This window comes from Rhinopithecus bieti, unplaced genomic scaffold, assembly GCF_001698545.2.
Source record: "Rhinopithecus bieti isolate Rb0 unplaced genomic scaffold, ASM169854v2 scaffold_31173, whole genome shotgun sequence".
NCBI lineage: Eukaryota > Metazoa > Chordata > Mammalia > Primates > Cercopithecidae > Rhinopithecus > Rhinopithecus bieti.
This window is the reverse complement of record NW_016813861.1, coordinates 1,964,383-1,976,130: the sequence shown is the minus strand read 5'-3', so window position 1 is coordinate 1,976,130 and position 11,748 is coordinate 1,964,383. Positions and strand designations below refer to the sequence as shown.

The 11,748-nt window shown below is 43.7% G+C and overlaps 1 protein-coding gene across 1 annotated transcript in view; it reads right to left on the bottom strand.

The window, feature by feature from the left end:
- The window catches only part of NHSL1 (NHS like 1), a 78,511-nt gene that overhangs the window by 5,911 nt on the left and 60,852 nt on the right, over positions 1 to 11,748 (bottom strand). Inside the window, 3 exon segments of the mRNA XM_017848993.1 lie at positions 2,749 to 2,881; positions 3,429 to 4,382; positions 4,385 to 6,712. Coding sequence (XP_017704482.1) covers positions 2,749 to 2,881; positions 3,429 to 4,382; positions 4,385 to 6,712 — 3,415 coding nt within the window.

Sequence of the window (11,748 nt, the reverse complement as noted above, 5' to 3'; positions counted from 1 at the left end):
TGGCCCAACTACTTTGGGTTTCAGAAAAGGTAACTTGTTAGTGTGACAAGTAGGACTTGAGCTTACAGCACATGACCTCACCACTTACATGGTCTACTCCCCAAAGCAGCTCTGCTCATTTCATTCTTTTAGGTATTGGCTGGTGAGTTAATTTTTAATTTAGTTTTTAAATGGTAAGGGTATGCTGAGATCCATTAAACAAGTCACAACTAAACTTGATTAAAACTATGACCTTTAATTGTAGACATAGAATTAAGAAAGAAGATGGGGTGACCAGCCTGAGCAACATGGTAAAACCATGTCTCTACTTACAAATACAAAAACTAGCCAGGCATGGTGGCACACGCCTATAATCCCAGCTACTCGGGATGCTGAGGCAGGAGAATCATTCAAATCTGGGAGACAGAGGTTGCAGTAAGCCAAGATCATGCCACTGCACTCCAGCCTGAGTGACAGAGTGAATTGGACTCTGTATCAAAAAGGAAAAAAAAAAAAAAAAAAGGAAGAAAGATGGGATTTTATGAAAGCACTGTCATCTCTCAAGAGCAGGTGCCCACTAAATAATTAAATCTAAACGTACAAACTCTTTGCCTATACATACACACAGACACACACACAAATATGTATTTTTAAGGAAGACGGCTATAAAAAGTGCTTAAACCGTTAACACTGATTTAAAAACTAATTACTTCAATAAATATAAAAACTTCACACCTCAACTGGTGTTCTACATTTTCCATCTGGCTTTAAATCTGAAGTGAATTAATTTGCATTATAAAATTTGGAAGCTGTGTTCCAACTTAGAGATTCTTTATTTTAAATTATGAGCTTAAGCGCTGAAGGACATAAAAATAAAGCCTAAAAAAGCACATACAGTAGATGGATTCTTACTATGTCTGCTAATTTATTCTCAACGCTACAACAGAAATTAGCATGTGTCCTCGCTCTCTCTCTGCAATCCATTCTTAAGGCCTACTTGGCTTTTACTTCTCTCATACGTGCACTGAATAATACAAACTGACTGATTTCTACCTCTGCAGTCGATGTAATGCCCTAGTAAGAGAAACCACACATTTTTCAGTGCCTTAAGAAGGTTGCCAAAATATAGAAGAGGCTTTTGGCATATTTTTGGGAAAAAAATATGCAGTAATTTGGACCTACAACAGTTGGGTTTCCTCACTGGAACCAAGTATTTAGTATACAGAACGACCAGGAAACGCAATCTTCTCTGTGGATGGCTATTATAAATAGATAGATACGCCTGTATATTTAGCAACCCAGTGCATTCCATACTAAATGAAATACTTTGAGTCTTGGAAGAATCTTCTAGTGGTTAAATACCAGTTGGTTTCATTTAATTCAGGAAATATTTGTTGAGTGCTTCTTATGTGTCCAGTGTGGTTAAGAGTTAGAAACATCTGTGGGAACTTCTAGAATTGCCACTCAAGTTTCAAAGGATGCATCATTTATCATTTCTCTGTTTTGAGAAATAATTGGATAACTAGCGACCTTTTTACTTCTAATGAGATTAAAGAAACCAGTCCATGTTAAAGAGGGTAGTCTTTAGGATCTATTATACCAACACTAGAGGAGCGATGTAAAGAGATAATTCTTGAGGAGCCCATTAATTCACCTGCTTCGTTCCCCCTGCACCAAGTTAGATGTTTATGTGTGACATGAAGAGCGTCGGGTAGGTACAGCACTATGTTGTTCATCTTATGCAATAGCCTTTTCAGGGAGAGTCCAAGAATTGGGAAAGCAATGCTGACATAAGATCATTCACACACAGAATCAAATGATTCTATAGGATGCTTTGTTTCAGGAGGTTTAAAAAAAAAAAAAAGGATCTTCATTCAGGGCAAAATAATGCCTTAGCAGCATAAGGACATTCATTAGAGTTACCTGGAAATACCGTGGTAAAGAAGTCTAGAAGGAAGCAAAAGGTTTATACAGCATTACGGCTTAACGTACTTGCACATATACAGTTATCAGTTTTCACAATGACACCGTTGTGGGAGTACTCAGCTGTTTACAATCAGAAAAATGATGCAATAAGTAAAACTTGAGTGCTAAATCATATTTACCCTTAAAGGTAACCACATATAAAAAGTACAAACAGTTCAGGCCATTACTTTGAAAATTTTACCCTTTCTTTCTTTGTTTGTTTTTAAACCCAACGATTTCTGATGCCAGTAGATGGCACTAGTGGTATGCAGTAACCAGCACAAATCATTCTTTTGCTCCCGCTTAAAGGGATGTACCCTTGTATAGAAACATTTAGGCAGCCAAAGAAATTGCACTGTATAATTGTGGTTTTTCTGTAAAATGAAAAAAAATTAGAATAAACTAAAACATCTTTAGGAAGAGAGTCCCATGGAGCTAGTCTGTGCATCCTAAGTCCACAGAACACAGCATTCCTCCTCCTGACTGCACTGTCAGCCGCTTTAATCCGACTCTTGCTAATATACTCTGTCTTATGACTGCCACACTACACCCCTTGCCAGGAAGAGCAGCGCCTACCAGAAGGTATCACATTGTGCCTCTGTCCCCAATGTCATAAAAATCAGTGAAACAAAGTAAAAGAGAAATTGGAGTCAGAGGAAATAAAACTATAAAAATCAACAGTAAAGTTAAGGAGTCATGATTGGGTGACAGAAGAAACCTCGGGGAAAAAAAGTAAATTGAGGTGCTGCTTGAAAAGAAGGAATTACACAGTAGATTAAAGTCAAAGGAAGGAGTTTGAAATACCTGTGAATAGCTGCAAAAAGGTCTTCTGTGGTCCTGGGTTGACTGGGGGTCATCACCTCATCACTCCCGTCTTCCTTGAGGAAGTCACAGGCCTCTGAGGATGAACTGGCTGCGGTGGTCTCCAGCACCCCAGCTACAGAAAATCAGGCAGGCCCACAAGATGCACAAGTGACTAGAATTTCAGTCCTCAGCCAAACTTCTAAATATGCTGCTTCCCTGCAATTCCTGACAATGTGAGAACCACAGGGAGATGCCATAGGTCTGTAGTTTGATAGTTCACAAAGAAGGGGGGAAATGACACTAGCTTGAGAGCCAGAGCTCATTCTTTGTTAAAGTATAGAACGCCCACGGCATCTCTCTTAAATTTTGTTGCAACGTTTCTTTGTGGCTCTTTGGAAGTGAGGTGTTACCCATTGCTATTTAATATCCAGCCTGCTGCAGATCATCTCTGTCCCCCTATTTTCTGCCATGCCTTTAGGTCTAGATTTTAAAAATAATAACAAAATGCAAAGCTGGTAACTTAATCTGTGTTTTTGCACAGGAAGCCTACATACTGCTAGCTTTAACACCAATCTGATCTACCTGGGTTCTTTCCACGTGTAAGCATTCAACAACCCTATCTGGTTCAGCTGCATATGGGCAGAGGGCACAGGAGAGAGAAGCCAGGAAGCCAGACTCACCTGCTCCGTCCTGTTGAGATAGGCAGCTCTCCCTATCGCCCCCAGCATCCGCACTGTTCTCAGCTGGCTCCTCCTGCTTGGGGGCTGGTGAGACATCGGGCTGAACCATGGGGACATTGGCTTCCACTCTGCCGGGAGACACGGATCCTGCAGCTCCTCCCTCAAGAACCGAGGTGCCAGGGTGCGTGGCATGAGAGCCAGCTTGGGCTGTAGAACTCTCTTTTGCCTCTCTGCTGTGCACAGAGCCCTCCTCTCCCCTCGTGGGGCTGGGCGCGGCTCGAAGGGCTTCGCTCACGTTCTCTGCGGGCTCCACTGCAAAATCTTTCTGCGGAGGTGGTACCACCAGGAACAGTTTGGGCTTCTTGGAAATGGGGGGTGGCTTCCTGCTAGGTGAAGAGTCTGAGAGTGGGGTGGTGCTGGGGCTGGGCCGAGCCTCTGCCTCCCCACCGCTCGAAGCTCCAGGGCTGTGGCTCACAGGGCTGCCGCGCTCGGCCGCACTGCCATGGTCACCCTGACTCGAGCTCTTGGCAGGCGTTGGAAGCGAGCTTGTCACAGAGGCAGGCTGGCTTTCACTCTCCATTTCATTTGTGCTATTTCGGGATTTCAGGAAAGCAGATGGCTTTAAGTGGTACTGTGGAGCAATTGGAGTTCGTTGTTCCTGAGCTGTTCGTTCAGACAACAGTGCTGCCTCGGTGCCTGAGTTCTTTCTCACCGGCCTCAACTGCACCATCTGCAATGCTTCCGTGGTTATCAGGGGCATGGGGGGCCTGCTGGTCTCCTCCTTGGTAGAAGGCGGCCTCAAGGATCCCCGGGAGGATTCTGGCTGGCCAGAATTTGTGAAAGGCGGCCTGGTGTCTTTCATGAATTTGGGGTCAAGAGGTGGGGCGGGTGGGGGCTCCGCGGAAGGTAAGAGAGGTGGGGGCAATGGCAAGGACACAGGTGAATCTGGAAGAAGGGGCTCAGTGCAGTGGGTGGGGGAGAAAGGCACCAATCAGGTGGGGAGCAGAAAGGAGTGAGAGCTTCTGGCGGCGGAGGGGGAAACACAGGAGAGTGAGGCAGAGGAGAGCCCTGGGAGCAATCTGTGACAGGAGGTGGGGGAGGAAGGAAAGGAGACCTGTCTGCAGGACAAGGGGATGGAGGAGAGGGAACAGGAGGAGGAGGAGCCAGGGGAGAGCCCACGGCTGGATCCAGTTTCTTCATAGTGCCACTTCCTTCAGTAGAAGTATTAGAGGAGAGAGAAGTGGACGACGAGGAAATGGATACTGAAGATATCAGAGAGGACTTCCTTTCTGGTACCCTGGGCTTGGGCTTCCCCTTCCCATTTGCTGGTGACAATGATTTTAAAAACACAGGCACAGGGGTGAGTGCTGTGGGTGTATTCGACTGGCTGGAATACCCACTGGATGGAGAAATGACTCTGTGTGACTTCTCTGGTGACATGATCTTTGGTTTGACTGAACCACTGGGCACTTGAGGCATTGTGGCTCTGGACCCTTCTTGGACATGGCGGACTGGCCCGTTCCCAGTGGGCACCCCGCTGCTGGTTGAACAGCCCCCTGCTGGGTTCCCCAGATCTTCCTGCATGCCCGTGTAGTCAATGTAGTAACCCCAGGGGTCCGTGTACTCTGACTTGACACTGCTCGTGTCACTCTGCGATGGTGTGGCCCCACACAGGGAGTAGACATTGGGGGTGGTGGCGGAAGTCATGCTGCTGCCAGCACTGACCGTGCTGTGGCTCCGGGAGCGGGGCAGCCAGGGCTCTTCCAAGTCACTGCAGGGGCTCTGGGAGGGTGAGCTGCCACCCTTGCCTGGGAGGCTTAGCTGCAGCGAGTGCTGCAGTGTGGCGATCAGGCTCTCGTTGAGCACCTGCCCGTTGGACTGGCCACTCTTCTTGGGAATCCTGCGGAGGGAGTCTGTCCGGGAGGGTGGCAGGGGAGGCTTCTTTGCTTTCTTCAAAGAGATATTTCTCGATAGGGATTTATCCTGGTAATTGGACCGGTCCCCTTGGTTTTTCTGAGCTCTTCCATCAAAAACATTGACCACGCTGTGCCTGGGGTTCCCAAAGCCATCACCACTATTGCACAGATTCCCAGATCCATGTCCAGAGTCAGTGTGCACAGATGTGCAGTAGCCATCGTGGTCCTCGGAATACAGCGACCCGGCATCCTCTTTGTTGGACGTTTGGTCCAAACTGCAGCTGCTCATGTTACTTGTGGGAGTGGAGTAGCCAGGAGTTGCTAAATGTGGCTTCAGGGGGGATGCCCTTCCATTACCTGAGGACTTGTATTCCCAGGGCTCCGAGCTGCTGTGCCCTCCACCCCCTGAATAACTAGATTCACTCTTGCCATCCACATCTTGGGAGTGGGCTGGGAAGGCTGGGTTGTTTCTACAATTATACGGCATGGCTTGGGACACATTCTCCCTATTTGCTGGAGCATTTAGAGAGACTGCCGAGTCACAGAGGGACAACAGTGTGGGTGCACCAGGGGAATGAGGGTCTAAGGCCTGTGAAAGAATGGTGGTGTGACCCTCATTCCAGTGGCGACCGGGAGACTGATGATCATCTTTCACAGCATGCCTGGAGATGAGGTGGTCTCTGGGTTTTATCCTTGCATGTGATGAGCCAGAACTTCTACTTTCCCGCTGCCCTGCACTCTGAGCAGTGTGAATAGCGATGACCTCGGAAGAGGAAGACAGTGTGGCATTTGGGATGATGCTGGTGGAGTAGGCTGCATGAGGAGAAACCACACATGCTGGGCTCATTACATTTTCACTCTCAAAGTGTCTCAGCTCTTGGGATTTGGGTCTCAAAAGTGTTCCAGTCTCTGAGGCACCTCCTAAATGGCCTAAGTTTTCATCTGCTTGTGGGTGACCTCCCTGGTAGAGGAATGTGCCATCCATGTCTCCTGCAGGTCCCAGGGCACCCAGCCTCGGCTCAAGAGACTGAATGTTTGCCCTCGCTCCAGAACGCGGAAGACTATGGAAGCCAGCATCATTGTTGAGGCGGGAAGGGAATATGATCCCCGCAGAATCGCTCAGCACAGACATGTTGCCAGAAGAACCTGAGAAGTGGCCCATCTGGGCAGCAATGCCTTGCCCCTTCTGTGCCCTGATTCTCCTCATGGAAGGTGGTACGACCTTCATATCCTCCGTCTGACAGCTGGAGTCCCTGGTTTCTGAGCGCTGCCCAGCAGACCGATAGCTATTGAACCTTCCTAGCGCAGAGTAGTGATCGGGGGTGTGCACTGAGTGACCATCGACATCATCTTGGCCAGTGCCTGATGCTGGAGATAAAGCAGAAACAGGCTTGTTACCTGAAAATAAAATCCATAGTTCATCGCCTATACCCTCACCCCCTCTGACAGAATTTTTTAAAAAATTTTCTATTTGATTTAATGTCCTTTCTCCTGTAGGTACCTAAGTACATTTAAAAAGTTACTGATAGCTCTAAAATAAAAATTCTTGTCATGAATTTCAGGTACTTCTCTTAATTTGTACCTCCAGTCCTCCTATGGCTTGAGTGCCGCATATGGAATTCTCAGGTAATCCCTTCAAGATCAAGGCTGCTGAGGGCTCGGAGGAGGATTTACTTTGAAATAACCACCTTTCAGTAAAGTCTTCAAGGTAGCCTTTCGCCCACTGGGTGACTGTGCAGACCATCTATCAAGCAGTGACACAGCTTTCCCAAAGGCAGATGAATGTAGTAATTGAACAACAGGGCCACAGAGATACCATGTTTGAGGGGTACTGGTATAAAACAGTGTTAATTACATTAATTCTTTATGTCAGAAGGAAATTCTAAGGCAAAGAAAACTGATTTACAGGCCCATCTGTGTTCCAAACATTTCATTATCCATCTGAAGTCATTATCTGTCTGTTGGTGACATTCAAAATTCAATAGCAATCTGTTGTGTTCTGGTGGGGGAAACCGGCAGGAACTGATCCAGTGAACATTTCCTCAAATTAGGATGATTTATTTGTTGGAGTTTCACAACCAAACAGAGAATACTATGTTTAAAAAAAAAAAGAAACACAAGAAAGGGCCAACAGAGAGGGACATGGACGAGGTAAACCTTAAGTGTAAACAGTTAGATTTCAAGCTACCCAGGAAAGAACAGAGTTATAAGGAAAAAAATACATAAATAAATAAATCACAAAGAACCTACCCAAAGTGTACTGAGAAAAAAAAAAGTTAATCCTTACGACAAATCAAATCTCTAAAAATAGTAGTAAAACTATAGTTCTCCTTATGTTGTCTCCATCCAACAAGGGCCCGAGAGTATCTATCTATCTCAACACGGGCTTTGCTGAGCAACACGAGTCAAGCACACCCCTCTGTGTAGGTGAACACCTGGATGTGACCCTAGGGGTAATAGGGTTCCTAAGGCTTCCCTCTCCCAACACATAATCTAACCAGGGCATGGACTGGATAGAGAACGCCTTTTGCTCACTCAGATAGCAGCGAGTAGTACTGAAATGGCAGCAATGTGCTTGTATCAACCTCAAAAGAGATGGCACCCTGGAAGGAAGGATCCTGGCATAAAGTGTTCTTCTTCACTGTGATGATGGAGAGGAAATTTTATACTTGTATTTTTAGCAAAGATGATCTATTTCCTCTCTCTACCCTCTTTCAAGTACCCACTCGCTGAAGATAGACAGACACACAGACAACACACACACACACACACACACACGAGGCTGTCCCACACAGACAGGGAAAGTGGGCAAAGGGCAGGACAGAAGAAAAACCCACTTTGAGGAGGTGCAAAGTTTTGCCATTTAGTAATTTAGAAGATGGGCGGTTGACTGGTATTGGTGTATCACTGCATACAAGTTCAATTCCAAACACTCAAAATACCTAATTCCATTCAACAATGAGTTTTGAATGTTTGGAGTTGACCTTATACGAATACATTTTTTTCTTTCAAAACTGTACTAGTTTTTGCATGGAGCTAGTGGTAGATTTTTAACTGTCTTTAAGTAGCACAAACAAAATCCTGATACTTTTGGGTAACAGTTTTAAATGTGAAACCATTCTAGGCATGTAAAAAAAAAAAGAAATATAGCTATTTTATCACCCTCTACAGCTAAGTATAACTTTCTTATTAAAATAAAACATTTCCTAAAGACCTTAAAAGCATATGAAAACTAATATATCTTATCACAAGGACCACCAAAATTCTATTCCCAAAACAGACCCTCCAATATTTTCACAGTATAAAAAGTTTCAGAATATGATAGGAAACAGATGAATGCTATAGAGGCATATGTCATTTTACTGTGCGTAGCTTTATTGTGCATTGCAGATAATTGTGTGTGTGTGTTTAACAGATCGAAGGTTTGTGGCAACCCTGTGTTAAGCAAGTCTACTGACACCATTTTTCTAACATGTGCTTACTGTGTGTCTCTGTGTCACGTTTTGGTTATTCTTGCAGTATCTCAAACTTTTTCATTATTGTTAGATCTGTTATGGTGATCTGTGACCAGTGATCTTTGATATTACTATTGTAATTGTTTTGGGGTGCCACAAATCACACCCACGTAAGACAGCAAATGTGATTGATAAAAGTTGTGTGTGTTCTGACTGCTCCACTGACCAGCTGTTTCCCAGCTTCTCTCCCTCTTCTCGGGCTTCTCTATTCCCTGAGATAAAACAATAATGAAATTAGGTCATTAATAGCCCTACAAGGGCCTCTAAGGGTTCACGCGAAAGGAAGAGTTGCATGTCTCTCACTTTAAATCAAAAGTTAGAAATGATTAAGCCTAGCGAGAAAGGCATATCAAAAGCTAAGATAGGCCAAAAGCTAGGCCTCTTGTGCCAAACAGTTAACTGAGCTGTGACTGCAAAGGAAAAGTTCTTGAAGGAAATAAAAAGTGCTACTCCAGTGCATACACAAATAAAAAAAACAGCTTTATTGCTGATATGGAGAAAGTTTTAATGGTCTGAACAGAAAATCAAACCAGCCACAACATTTCCCTTAAGCCAAAGCCTAATCCAGAGCAAGGCCCTAACTCTTCAATCCTGTGAAAGCTGAGAGAGGTGAGGAAGCTATAGAAGAAGAGCTGGAAGCTAGCACAGGTTGTTTCATGAGGTTGAAGGAAAGGAGCCATTTCTACAACATAAAAGTGAAGCAGCAAATGCTGACGGAAAAGCTGCAGAAATTTATTTAGAGGATCTAGCTAGGTTAGTTGATGAAGGTGGTTATACTTGACAACAGGTTTTCAATGTAGATGAAACGAACTTCTAATCATCTAGGACTTTCAAAGCTACAAGAATAGTCAATGCCTGTCTTCAAAGCTTCAAAGGACAAACTGACTCTTGTTAGAGCCAAAGTAGCTGGTGACTTTAAGTTGAAGCCAATGTTTCTTTACCATTCTGGAAATCCTAGCGTCCTTAAGAATTATGCTAAATAGAATCTGCCTGTGCTCTATAAATGGAACAACAAAGCCTGGATGACAGCATGTCAGCTTACAGCATGATTTATTGAATACTTTTAAGTCCACAGTTGAGATCTACTGCTCACAAAAAAAAAAGATTTCTTTCATTTACAGTGCACCTAGGCTGAGGGCAGTGGCTCACGCCTGTAATCCTAGCGCTTTGAAAGGCCAAGGCAGGCAGATCACCTGAGGTCAGGAGTTCGAGACCAGCCTGAGCAACATAAAGAAACCCTGTCTCTACTAAAAATACAAAAAAATTAGCCAGGTGTGGTGGCGCATGCCTGTAATCACAGCTACTCGGGAGGCTGAGGCAGGAGAATCGCTTGAACCCAGGAGGCAGAGGTTGCAGTGAGCTGAGATCGCACCATTGCACTCCAGCCTGGGCAACAAGAGTGAAACTCCGTCTCAAAACAAAAAATTATAAACACACACACACACACACAAATACAATGCACCTAGTCACCCCAGAGCTCTGATGAAGATGTACAAAGACATAAATATTTTCATGCCTGCTAACACAACATTCATTCTGCAGCCCATGGCTTAAACAGTAATTTTGACTTTCAAGTCATAATTTTGTAATGCACTTTGTAAGGCCAAAGCTGCCATAGACAGTGATTCCTCTGATAGATCTGAGCTAAGTCAAGTTGGAAACCTGAAAAGGATTCACCACTCTAGCACAGTAAGAACAATTTTAATTCATGGGAGAAGGTCAAAATATCAACATTAGTAAGAGTCTGGAAGAAATTGATTCCAGCTCTCGTAGATAACTTTGAGAGGATTGAGACTGAAGTGAAGGAAGTGACTCTAGATGTGGTAGAAACAGCAAGGAACTAGAGTTAGAAGTGGAGCCTGAAGATGTGGCTGAATTGCTGCAATCTCATGATCAAACTTGAACAATGAGGCATTGCTTCTTACAGACAAGCAATGAAAATGCTTTCCTGACATGGACTCTACTAATGAAGATGCTGTGAACATTGTTAAAATGACAACAAAGGATTCAGAATATTATATAAACTTAGTTGATAAAGCAGCAGCAGGGTTTGAGAGACTGACTCAAATTTTGAGAGTAGTTCTACTGTTGGTAAAATGTTAGTAAACAGTATTACGTGCTACAGAGAAATCTTTCAAGAAAGGAAGGATCTGTCAATGTGGCAAATGTCACTGTTGTCTTATTTTAGGAAATTGCCACAGTCATTCTTACCTTCAGCAACCACCACCCTAATCAGTCAGTAGCCATCGACATCGAGGCAAGAACCTTCACTAGCAAGAAGATTACAACTGTCTGTAGGCTCAGATCATCCTTAGTATTTTTTAGCAATCAGGTATTTTATACTGTTACCTTTTTTTTTTTTTTTTTTTTAACATAATGCTACTGCATACTTAGTAGACCACAGCACAGTGTAAACATAACTTTTATAGGTGCTGGAAAACCAAAAAATTCATGTGACTTGCTGTATTACAATATTCACTTTATTGTAGTGGTCTGGAACTATAGCTGCAATATCCCTGAGGTATGTCTTTAGACAGAACAAACTACAAAAAGACAACTACAAACAAGTGTAGACCACTTAGGTGCTGCTCAAACTTGATGGGATTTATCTGATTTTAAGATGTAATGTACCGAAATAATTATTTATACTTTTATTTATTAATAATATTTTGAATTTCTAAAAAATATATGTAATTAATGATGCTGAGGATTTACAAGTCAGTTTATTTAAGGTGTAGGCTATACGTTTTTAAAAAGTCTTGTCAAGTAGTTTCTTAGTATAAACTACCAAAAATTATTCATAAAGGGATTCCTTTAGATGAGGCCTTTTCTGCTTAGAGAATATGTATAGGGATAAGTTCAGCAGCCAAGTGTAATATATATATCAAC